Here is a 13,072-nt window from a genome sequence, read left to right on the forward strand (position 1 = left end):
TGATGGAGTAGAATGCATATTCAGGAGAGTGGCTGGGGTAAGTGACTTTGATCAATAAGAAAGTAAACTCAAGCAAAGACTTGAAGCAGGTCAGAGAGTGAGCCAATGTCTAGGGTAAGAATATTCCAGACAGAGGAAACAGACAGAGGTGAGGTTTTGAGGCAAGAGTGAGCCCATCTGCCCAGAGATAGCAAGTATCTTTGATGGCAGCGACAAAGTGAGCAAGAGGAAGTGGGATGGGATGGAAGGTCAGAGAGATAATAGAGGTCCAGGGCATGAGGACTGTGTAGGCCATCATAGAGTCTCTGGCTGTTACTCCAAGTGAAAATGGAAGTCAATGGAGGGGTTGAGCAGAGAAGAGAAAGAACCAGACTATTGTTTTCTTTTTTTTTTTTTTTTTTTTAAGATTTTATTTATTTATTCGTGGGAGACACACACACACAGAGAGAGAGAGAGAGAGAGAGATTGAGGCAGAGACACAGGCAGAGGGAGAAGCAGGCTCCACACAGGGAACCTGATGTGGGACTCAATCCCAGGACTCCAGGATCACACCCTGGGCTGAAGGCAGGCACTAAACCACGGAACCACCCAGGCATCCCAAGACTATTGTTTTCAAAGGAGCACTCTGGTTGCCATGCTGACAATAGATTGTGGGGAATGAAAAGCATACATACATAATCTTAAACCTTAAAGGGACCGCTAAGGGTAGATAATACCAATCTTACCTCTTACAACAGAAGGGAAAAGTCCATAGTGAAACCAGTCAGTGGCAGCTTCACGATACAGCCAAGTCACTCAAGGGCTGATATAGTGCTGGAGGGCCATACCACTCTGCCCTCTGGGATGCAAGGGCAAACTGGAGTTGACCAGGCCAGGAGGCTTCTACCTGAATGCAGAGAAGCTGATGAAAAAGGATTTATTTATTCGAGGACTAAGAGAACCTGCAGGGATTCTGGTACAGGCTCTGCTACTCACCATATCACCTTGGGCAGGTCACTTTGCTTCTGTGAACCTCAGTTTCCTCATCTATAAAACAAAATGGTACAACTAGATAATACGGATGTCAATGACATTTTCATACCTGCAATTAGGTTATTTTTAATACACTAGGAAAATACCCAGGCCAGGGACGAAATTGAATTTCCATTACAGGAAATGACTTGTCAGGCAGAAGGCAGAAGCAGGAAGCTTCATGACAATGCAGTAGAAGTTATGGCAGTTTACCTTCAAGCATGGGGGAAAAGCAAATACTTACAGAGCTAATGTGCCGACGATGTTTTTCATGTCCTAGAAAAGGAGAAAGGCAATTCCAGAAAAGAGAAGGAAGCCTAGGAATTACCACCATGTGCTCAACCCCACCTTAGACCCCTCCCCACCACACCCCTCTGCTGTGGCATTTTTCCACTCTACAATCCCGTCTCCTGTCATACATGAAACTTTCCAGGGAATTAAAACTACTCCAGAAACACACAAAGCCTAAAAGCAGACATTTCTGCATTTGTGACAACTTTTTAGGTCCTGGAAATAAATGTATACAAAACCCCAGACCCATCCCTGCCTCATCTAATATTTGTCATCACAGGCACAGCTCAACCCTGCTTTGGGACTTCCTCCAACGAAACTGACTCCACACCAGGCAACACTGCTAAACCAGCAACAGCCAAATCAGGTAAGCGTCTACAGTGGAGAACATCTGCAGACCAACAAAGGGAGCATGTCAAGACTAGTAAATTTAAAATCAAGATATACACCAAGTCTTATGGCTGAACAAGAGAGGATGACTTTCTCTTGGGAAGAAAAAAAAGAATCAACATGCCTTTTGAAAATTTTGAGCAGGAAAAGCAAAACATCTTCATTCTTTTTCTTTTTGTCTCAGTAATAATTTGGTTTAGCAACCAATAGTAAACTCTGAAAAGCAATAGCTACACCTATAGACAAAGCTTGGTCATCAATGCTCTTGAAATACTGTGACATAATCATATGTGGTAGCTGCCAGAGCCAGCAGGGATTAAGATACTTCTACATAAATAACTGCAGATTTCCTTATAACCTTTTTAAGTTCTTTTGTTACTGATGAGCTGATGTTACCATAAAATCTGTTTCTTCAAAGCATATTGAAAGACTTTTGAAATCTACATTGTCTCTTGGCTACCCCCTTCTTCCCACTCCAACCCTTGTTCTGCTCTAAAGGATCCCTTCTTACCTACCCTAAACTTTGTGAAATAATACAATAACACCAAAGTCTGAAGCTTTTTTTAATTTATGGACACTAGAAAACACTCAAGACAGGACAGCATCTCATTCCTTAAGGAACCTGAAGCTTATACAATTTAGGGATCCTGTTTAAGAAAATGAACACACACACACAAAAAAAAGAACACAAAATTAGATATGTAAAATTACATATGAAAGTGTATGAGATAAGAAATAAGAGCCAATTACACATTTTTAATCTCGACACACTGCTACGATGCCTCTGAGGGCCACGGAAAAGACCAACACTGATAAGAGGTCCCAAAGCTTAACCTCCATTTACCTTCATCCTAAATCCATCTGTGACAGGAGTATAGGTACTTGAGGATATCCACCACTGGCAGCGCGCTGGAAACAGACAAGCTCTGTTCTTACCTCAATTTCAATGCCCTACAGGTCTTCCCCTCTTTAAGTCTAATACCACTGACACAGATGTTCACACTGGCATCAGATCTGCAGCTGGTAAGTACCCTTAAATCATTTTAATATCCACTGTTAAATATAATACCTAATGTTGAGTATATCCACAAACACACACACACACACACACACACACACACACACATTCTTTGTGGATAAGTTGAAAAAGTACACAGAAAAGTCAGAGCATGGGATGCTATTCAGTATAACATTAAAAATTCCTCCTAGTAAATGGGCTTTTAGGGGAATTAATCAAATTCTCATATCTTTACTGCTTTAGTTCTTCTTATGTCTTCTTCAAGGTCCTCTGCACATTCCTCTGACATATTTTCCTCACTGGCCTCACAATGTCCACACACCTACACAAACGCTATAACTACTATCATCATCCCAACAAGAGGAAACCAGAAGGGGTAGAAAGATCTTCATCCTTCTCAAGGACTATCTGTATAGTTGACTCTGTCTGGGAGAGGAAACATAATAAATTCCTCTCCTGATTAAGGTGGTCAAATTTAAATACAGTATTTAGGCCATATTCAGACTAGATATTTCATTGTGACCCTCACCATTTTTATGGGACTACCTAAGAAGGAATTAATTTCTTTATAAGAAAGTTAGCAAAAAATCATATGAACCATAGTTATTATAGTCAAAAGGGGAAAGTGAGGATAAAATCATCCAAGTAATCCTCGAGAAAATGCGTTCATATGGGAAAAGTTAGTCCTGCACATTAGGGTTGTACCAGTAGACTAAGTAAGTCCCCGAAGTCTCTACATCTAATTCCCAATGCAATAGTATATCACATACTAGTTTTTATGTGTGAATAGTAAGTGTATACATGTGCCTTGCAAATCCTCCCTTCAAGCATATTTTGCATTTGGTAAATACATTTTAGTTTCTTGAATGCGCAACACATGACACAACACAATGACAATCTCCTCCGTTGTCCTACAGCTAAATCCTGCTGCAGGAATGGCTTCTGGTACCCAGACCCTCCCACTCAGCCTGGGGGTACTGAACACCCAACAGCAGCTGCAACCCCAAGTAAGTTCAAGACAGGAGTTCAGTTCAACTTCAGGGAGTATATTCTATCTAAAGCCTAAAGGGGAGGAAAGAATTTTTTAAGCTTCTTACAAGTTTTACCCAGAAGAGCACCTGGGTAGCTTGGTCAGTTAAGCATCAGACTCTTGGTGTCAGCTCAGGTCATAATCTCAGGGTCCTGGGGTGGAGCCCCACAGCTGGTTTCATACTCAGCATGGGGTATGCTTGGGATTCTCTCTTTGCCTCTTCTACCCCTGCCCTCTCGTGCGCTCCCTCTTTCTCTCCCTCTTTCTCTCTCTCTCTCTCTACCAAATAAATAAATAAATATTTTTTATATATAAAGTTTTTATTTATTTATTCACAAGAGACACAGAGAGAGAGAGAGAGAGGCACAGACACAGGCAAAGGGAGAAGCAGGCTCCACGCAGGGAGCCCGATGTGGGACTCGATCCTGGGTTTCCAGGATCACACCCTGGGCTGAAGGCGGTGCTAAACTGCTGAGCCACCCAGACTGCCCAATAAATAATTCTTTAAAAAAAAAAGTTTACTCAGAAATTTACAGAGGGATGTTCAATTAAACATAGAACATTTTTGGCAATTTGCTCCTTGATGAAAACTTACCAAGAAAGCTGGGCACACCACCCTATAACCTCTCTAAAATACATCTATAATGAGTAACAGGAAAATGTGAGGCACTGGGGAAAACTGAAAAGTAAACAAATATAAAGGAGGAAATCGAGAGATAACAGAATTCTTTTCTAGCTTGGTCTTTTCTATAGAAGACTTTCTGGATGACCAGAATCATCCCAAAGAAAAAAATAAAGAGATGAATTTGCATCAAGTCTAATCTTTTTCTGTGCTTGTTCCATGCCCAAGTCCCCAGTGACTTTCTAGTTCCTTCTCCCCTCCCATCATTACTGGCTTTCAGGAAACCCTCCCCCCGAAAAACCCTCTGTCACTAAGATTTAAATGGCATACGTAGAGCATCACTCTTACCAGAAGTGTTGTGTTTTAACAAAAGAAAAAGCCCAAGATTTACCTTCTTGAAACTTCTCTAAATACCTTAGTGACTGGAGAAATACGTAATGATCTCTTTACAGCTAGACTAAATTGTTTAGAGGTAACTTATTCTCTGTAACAGATTAATCCAGCCCCTGTCTTTCCCACATAATGATCTAATTTTTTGTAGAAGTGTCTTTATGTATTATATATATTGTGTGTTAATTATAGAGAATTGAGAAAATTTAGAAAACCAAAAAGAAAAATAACCCACCCGTAATCCTACCAGCCAAAACTAAACACAGCTAGCATCCTAGGGTATGTCCTTCCAGTTGTTTTTCTACACATATAAGTACATTTTTTAAAGAAAATATATTCTTACTATGTCTAGTGTTCTATAATCTAATTTTTTCACTTATGTATTTTGAATAGTTTTTGTATTTTGAAATATTCACTTATAAAATTGTTTTGATTGTTTAATGTTCTATCATACTGCAAAAATTTGGTTTTTTTTAATCAAAATTTTTGCTTCTGTAAAGAGTATTACAGTGAAAACACTTTAACTAAGTCTTTAACCATATCAATGATTATTTCCTTAGAACCAGTTCTTAGGAATAGTATTTGTGGGTCTAAAGATACACAAAAGTGCAAGACTTCTAGTACATGTTCCCAAATTATGAAACATAAATACAGCGATGAGCCAATATATTCTAATCATCTTCCTACCTCTCTGGACACCTCCAGGTCATATTCAGAGCAAGCGTGTATTAATTAGTAAATGTAATCAAAGCTGGGTGTAATTGACAAAATAATTTGAAGTTGCTTAATTTAAATTCTATATCATATGCAACTGATACTTTTCTCTGTATTTTCATTGTCCAAAATAACAGTACAAGAAACCCTATGTTGCTTCATTTATTCCTCTTTGTGAAATTCTGTGACATAACTAATTTTCACATTTCTTTTTTAATATTGAGATGGATATAAATCAGCACTTACTTCTTACAGATATATTAGAGCCTTCACTCAAAGTATTTGCCGCTTATTTATATCTTAATAATAAAAGTGATCCTCTGAAAAAGACTAGAAACACAAGCAAGTAAAATGAGACTCTCTTTAAACACGACCCTGATGTAATCCATATGCTAACCCTCCAGCTTCAGTTTCAATTGTTGCCCAGCTCTAACCTTGAAGTCCAATTTGGCACATCTTCATATTCACCGAAGAATATCCACTGCAGTCAAAGGCTTTAGTAGGCACTGCAGATGATCCTGAAGGTTCAGCAGGGAGGGTGTGACATTGCATGCTCCCCAATATGCAATAATATAAATCAATCACCATACTTAGTAGGGATTCTTCAATGTCTTCAGGATATGCCACCACCAAGTGTCCCCATATGTGACCTCCTGTGCAGCCCCAGCCCTTCCAATCCTGAGTCTCCCTATGCAGCGTGACCTACATCCTCTGCCAGAAACCTGGGCACCTGTCCACAGCTCTTATTTATCAACATGAGGCCAACATGATTAAGGATGAACTCTAAAACCACAAAACTCTGGCCAAATCCCAGCTCCCTAGTTATACGTGTGTGGTCAAGTTACTTCACTCTGCGGCTCATTTTCCTCATGATTTAAAACAGGGATTAAAGTAGAACCTATTTCGAGGGCTGTTAAAAGGATTACATAAACAAATAAACATAAAGCACTTAAAATAGTACCTACCACACAGAAAACACTCAGTGTTAGCTATTTTATTTCAAACAATTCCTCCACCAAAAACTAATACAATTTTTTTCTCTTTACTGTTTTATTGGTGAACTAAATTATCTTTTATGACACTTCATATTCACACATCTGTGGTTTCCTATTTGTATCTTTTTGTTCCTTCTAATTGGCCTTTAAAGAAGAAATCTCAATTATGCTTTTTTCCAAATCCTCAGTACCCCTTCCCTTCAACCCATTTTCCCATCGCCATTCTGAAGAATAGTTGGGCTTTTTTTTGTCAGTAGCCAAGGATCTGACTGACAGTAAGGCTTTTTCTTAAATGTATATCCTAAATGTGTGTGTGTACCTTTTGGCATTATGGGTATTACTGTACAAACTATCCTGAGAAATAACAAAGTTAAGAGTCTACTTCATAAGACTTCCACATCTTTTGGGTTGGTTAGTGTCAAAATTCCATTTGGATAACTTTCATGACTCTATGTGAATTTCTATAAAAATAAAAATAAATTTTAAAACCCTAGTTCTCTGTACAAATTCGAGATTAGTTCTTAGAGTATCAGAGCATGCCAACACCTCACCCCAATCTTTTCAACTAAAACTTCATAAAATTTATGTGGTTATCAGTGACCTGTGAAGTAGTTCTCACTTACTTCTAAGAACTCTGCCAGTATCTAGATGATAGAATGATATTAACTGTAATTTTCTACCAGTGCTCTATTTTAACAGCAAAATATCCATCCAGATTACCATTATGAGACTAAACACATATGCTTCATTAAATCTTTGTATTTTAAAAATCCATTTTTAATGTGTCTTCTGAGATGTCATAGAAAAGAAACATATGCATTCTACTATTCTTATTGCTTGTACAGTTTGGAGATAGCTTGAGACCAAAATTATTTTTTGCCTATTCTATTCAGTAACTAAATGTGCTGCCTTGGACTGATTTCTAAATCTCTCTGGGTCCAATCTGCTTTTTTCAAATTGGTTGACTTCCAATTCCCAATTAACTCTATGAGTTTCTACCTATGACTGTAGCTGATATATTGGTAACAAATATTTATTCAATGAATATTGTATACTTTTAAGAAAATCTCAGTATTTATATCATCTGCTAGAACTTATCTTTGAATATAATTTCAATTGAATTTTTCACTCTTTTTCAGATGTTGCCAGTTATTGTAGCACACCTTGGAGCCCATGTAAGATTATTCTATAACGTAATTTTTATTTTATATCATCTTAGTTTGACATATGTCATCCTGCCTCAATTCACCAGATAGTTGCCAAATTTCTTATTTACTTCGCACTGTATAAACACTGGTTATGATGAGCTAACCCTTATTGAGCATTTATTATACACAGACACTGTTCTAGGTATTTTATTATTTGTTATATACTATCTCAGTATTCATACCAACCTTTGAAGATAATATTTTTATTTCTAATTTGAAGAACAATTGGAAATACAGTTCTTCAGTTACAATCACACAGTAAATGTCATGGATGAACTAGTCAGCCCTTTAAACCATACAGCTAAGAAAAAAATTAATTAATGGGATTGATCTAATGATTAATGATTTGGGGGATTTCTTTTTCAATCTCAAATTTACTTATTAACTATGTATCTTTTCCCTAAAAATAATACAAACACCTTCCTTTCTCCTTATTTTCCTTTATGAAAGGTAATACTACTTGAGATCACTGATAAAATTACCAAGGGTCAAGATCATACAGGACCCACATCAGGTGGTAGCTTTAAATTCTGAAAGCAGAATCAGATAGAAAGTCTGTATCAATTTTTAATTCCACATCTGGGAACACAACCCAATGAAATAATCTGAAATATAGCAAAGGTCTATTTACAAATATATTAATCAAAATAATAATATGTGTGATAGAGAAAAAAATCGGGTGCAACTTAAATTTAAACAAAAGGAAAATGATCGAGTAGGTGGTGCAACGTAAAAGCAAATACTTTGTGACCATTCAAAAAGTACATTTATTTGAATCTGTCACTGGTAAGGTTAAATAATAGTTGGTGTATTATTAAAAGAAAAAATAAGACCCAAATTACATAAAGAGCTTATATAAAATAAAAAATAAAAAAGAGCTTATATAAATTATATAAATAACTTCTATTATATAAAAAAGAAATGTGTGAAAAACATGTAGAAGAAAATCCATCAGGCTCTGTATGACAGGATAGTATTTTTTTCTTTGTTGCTTTCTGCATTTTCCAAGTTTCCTCCAATGTACATATATTACTTAATAGTAGAAAAATATATGTTTTAAAATTCAGAAAAAAAAATTCAGAAGACTTCACATCACTCAGATCTTAGGTATTAGCAGTCCAATATCATAAAGTGACTTGAATTATCTGAAACAAGTCATAAAGGCAATTAAAATACTGTTGAAAATTTTTAAATCTCTTTACAAATTTTAAAGTATTTTAAGTTTTTAAATTATATTATACATACCTTACCTCAAATATATTAAACTTTGTCTAACAACTTGTGTTATTATTTTCCTTTTAGGGTGCTATCCTGAGCTCAGAGGAATTGGTAAAAAAAAAAAAAAAATTAAATTACTAGCATTTCAAATTCTTCTCATGCTATCACAATCCTGCTTTCTGTCACCATACAATCTCTTTTTACCACTAACCTTAAATCTGGTGTATATTATCGTAAAATGAACATTTTTTACAGATCCTTGCATTGAGATACCTTTGTCTAGCTGAGGATTTCACTATCTTTCTCCAACTACTTTTCCATTAATTTGACTTAACTTTTGTTTTCCATATGTTGATATTAGATTCAATTCTATCCAGAAATTCAATGCATATTTTTAACTTTATATGATTAAAATCTAGGATTATCAATGATCAAAAAACATGCAATGTTGAATAATATACTTATTGGTATTTGTTGCAGGAAAAAATTAATTTCTTGGCTTAAATTTTTAATATTTATGGGAAAAGTTCTAGCATTTTATCCTGATGGATGAACTCTTCCCTATACACATAAATAACTAGAAGGCTGAACCTAAATAATACTCATCTTACCATTATTAGATACTTCTGTATCTTTCCCCATAAGTCATTTTTAGAAAAAAATGAATTAATGTGATATCTAAACATGACACTGAAGAGTTGAGGCATTATCTGGGAAGACAGGTTTTCTTTTAAATCTTTCTATTATGAAAAAGGTAGAGATTTACTAGATTGTTCACAAATAAAATCAAATAATGGGGCTGTTTTTCAACAATGATACATGAAAGCCCACATTTACCATTAATAAGCCAATTTTAAGAGACACCTTCTAGATCTTTTATATATATTGCCTTTAATCCTCACCAAATTACAAACTACAGATATTTTTTAAATAAACTTTATGCCCAGTGTGGGGCTTGATCTTGACCCCAAGATCAAGAGTTGCATGTTCTGCAAACTGAGTCACCCAGGCACCCCACAAAGCACAGATTTTTTAACCCAGGTATATAGATAACAAAACTGAGGCTCAGAGAACTTAAGCTATGTTGGTCCCAAGGTCAAGAAGTAGTAGATTCAGATCAAAAGTCATTTTTCTATCTGCTATACCAGTGGTTTTCAAACTTTTTAAAGTAAAACCCACAGTAATAGCTGTATCTTTAATGCAGCTAACACACACACACACACACACACACATACACACTTCATGAAATAGTATTTACCCTTACTGTATGGAATGCACTTGGTAACTTATAGTCTATTCTTTGTGTCTTATTGTTTAATGATAGGCCTTACCACCTTCTTTATTTCAAATCTATAGATGCCATGACCCCCAGCTTGAAAACACTGTGTTCCACTCCTGTCTCTTTTCTGGCATAAGCCTAATTTTGCCTTCAGTACCTGGTAAATCTAAGACAGTGTTTTCCAAACGTCAGTCTTGGATCACCAGATCAAGACAATTCAGGGTGCTGATAAAAATGTAAATTTCTGGATCCTGCCCTAGATCAGATCAATCAGAATCTCTAACAATGGAGCCTGGGAATTTAAACAAACTTCTCAAGAGGCTCTTACACAAACTAACAATTAGGAACTATGCCCAAAGAAACTAGCCTATATCTTAATTATGAGCCCTCAAGCCTTCCTATTCTATGTCAACATCACTGGAACTGAGGAGTTTCAGAGAACAAGTTCCTGCCTGAACTTTCTCCAAATCAAGTTCATACTAAACTATTTCTTCTTAGGAGGAACTTATTACAGTAATATTTTCCAGGAAAAATAAATAAATATAGGCAGCAACAATGTTTATATCCAGTACGCAAATCACTGACAAACCTACACAGAAGAGTTCCTTTAAGTAACCTCAAGGAATACACAAGTTGCTGAACTGACAAGAGAAGTATTTCTGACTGAATATTCAATGCCCTCAAAAAAATCAAAAGAAACTTGAAAAGATGGAAACCATAAGATGAAGATTGATTGACTAATTAATTTTTCCCATTAATTTTTTGTCTCTTAAATTCTTTAAAAACTTCTGGGCAAAAGAGAGACTATAATTTAGGTCAGTAGCAGGGATATAGCCCAGCATAATTGTATGGATTTTCTACCTTAGTTCTACCTTCATGTACACCTGAGATGAACACATTATTCATTATTCCTTTTCCCATGACTGGCTTGGTTCTGATTTATCCTTTCTGAGGAAAATAAAATACAGCATGGAATTAGTCATGAAACCATCACCAGGCTCGATCAGGAGAGGGAAGCATTTCTTCTGAGAAATGCCTAATCTTTATTATTTTCTCTGACTCTACTACCCTTTCCATCTTGCATTCCTGCCCCAACTCACTGCCCTTGAAGGAGAAAAGGCTGGTTGACCAGCCTTAAAATGTGTCCTTTTGACTTTGTTTCCCTTTTCCTTTCCTCATTCCAGCCAGGGTCCCCACAAATCTTCACAGGCCTCATTTTTCAGCCACTGTTTCCTGGAGCCATCCTGCCTACCAGTCCAGCTAATCCAGATGCCCAGAATGGAATCCTTCCTGCAGGGCAAGCAGGAGGGAATCCTGCCATCCAGGGAACCCCGGAGAGCTTCTCCACAACTCCCAGCGACACAGATGATGACTTTGGAGTGACCGCCCCTGCAGGCATCCAAAGGGGCACACACACTACCCAGGAAACCACCAGTGGGCCACCAAATGGTAAATTTTCTGAGCCAGGAAAATGCTGCAGGAGTCACCGCAGAGTGGGAACAGGGTTCTTAGTCTTGCCTTGACAAATACAGATCCTAAAAAAATCAGGGCTCCCTTTTACCTCATACAAATGATTCCAGCAATGTGAGGGAATATTTTTACTGGGCCACCAATCCTGTTGTATCAACCCAGAAAGGAGACATTTAATTGCTGGCATTTAATAGAAAATATTTAATAGAAAATAACATATTTTCTATCTTAGGTTGGACCTGGAAGTCTTTGGAAAGAGACTGTGCTCTCCCTTTCTTATCTCTCTCTCTGACCCCCAAACATAGACAGGTCTACAACAGACACAGTTAATCAATCATTGTACTCTTGTCCACTCACTGATCATGGATGATACACAGAAACTTCTTAACATAGCATTACAAGCAGCCACTAGTAATAGCTGCAAAACTAAGCTCATTAAGCGTCAACAAGCAGAGATAATCATTTAACATGTAGGGATGTCTAGAACCCAATGTCCTTGGAAATAACAAAAGAATGATTTGACATTGATACTCTTGCTCCTAGAAAAGAAATTTGATCTCAAGTAACAATGCTTAAATCTGATATGATATGCTTTTACCTACCTTTAAAAAGTGTTTTATTTTCTTCCAGGAACTCAGTAAGCTGTTTTGAATTTTTTCAACTAAGCTGCCTTAAATGTGGTGATACATGCAAATAGATTGAAACACACTAGAGACTGTCAGAAGAAACTCTTAGTTTACCTAACTTTCTTGAAATTTCAGAAAACATATTTCTCAGAATATGTTCAGAAGAGAATAATGACTTCTGAAAAAAAAATTGAATGGATACATTTGCCTTTGAAATGTAACACTCTGACACCTCGGACCTGGAAGTTATACATATTAAACGGATTTTGAAACTGACCCTTTTTCTTCTTTGGGGATGGAAGGGTGGACCCTTTCAGAAATTACATTACCTCAGGACACTTAGATCATGCTGCAGATGGAAGACTTTCTTCGGAGTAGGGATACTACAGTCATGGAGGGGATATTCAGCAATATAAGGATAAGTTCTGATTTTTTTTTTTTAGGAAGACTTTTTTTTTAAAGATTTTATTTATTTATTCATGAGAGACACAGAGAGAGAGGCAGAGACATAGGCAGAGGGAGAAGCAGGCTCCCCGCTGAGCAGGGAGGCTGACAGGGGCTTGATCCAGGACCCTGGGATCATGACCTGAGCTGAAGGCAGATGATTAACCACTGAGCCACCCAGATGCCCCTGGGAAATCTTTTTCTAGCACTTTTAATTAGTATCACATGACACTAATAGAAAAATAGTTTTGGAAAATTGAATCCCGATTTCTTGTCCTTTGGCTGTGAAAATCAATTTCATAAATATTTACCATAGTTTTTTCTTTTTCAGTGGGAATTTATGAAATTGATTCTTTACATATGTAC

At 36.8% G+C, this 13,072-nt stretch overlaps 1 protein-coding gene across 1 annotated transcript; it reads left to right on the top strand.

Moving 5' to 3' along the window:
- The first annotated feature begins 685 nt into the window (after positions 1-685).
- On the top strand, positions 686-12,518 carry AMTN (amelotin). Its single transcript, XM_072773914.1, has 8 exons — positions 686-955; positions 1,583-1,669; positions 2,650-2,715; positions 3,628-3,717; positions 7,601-7,636; positions 8,972-8,998; positions 11,351-11,615; positions 12,267-12,518. Exons 1-8 carry the CDS (start codon positions 905-907, stop codon positions 12,275-12,277), a joined length of 633 nt encoding a protein of 210 aa, XP_072630015.1. The 5' UTR covers positions 686-904; the 3' UTR covers positions 12,278-12,518.
- Positions 12,519-13,072: the final 554 nt, after the last annotated feature.

The sequence above is a fragment of the Canis lupus genome, chromosome 14, assembly GCF_048164855.1.
Source record: "Canis lupus baileyi chromosome 14, mCanLup2.hap1, whole genome shotgun sequence".
Taxonomy (NCBI): domain Eukaryota; kingdom Metazoa; phylum Chordata; class Mammalia; order Carnivora; family Canidae; genus Canis; species Canis lupus.

What these genes read in the sequence shown, in the direction of transcription:
- AMTN (XM_072773914.1), top strand. Translation starts at nt 905, where the DNA reads ATGAAAAAGGATTTATTTATTCGAGGACTAAGAGAACCTGCAGGGATT. An exon ending in GAGAACCTGCAGGGATTCTG is followed by an intron (nt 956 to 1,582) that starts GTACAGGCTCTG and finishes TTGTCATCACAG; the next exon opens with GCACAGCTCAACCCTGCTTT. An exon ending in TAGCACACCTTGGAGCCCAT is followed by an intron (nt 7,637 to 8,971) that starts GTAAGATTATTC and finishes TTTTCCTTTTAG; the next exon opens with GGTGCTATCCTGAGCTCAGA.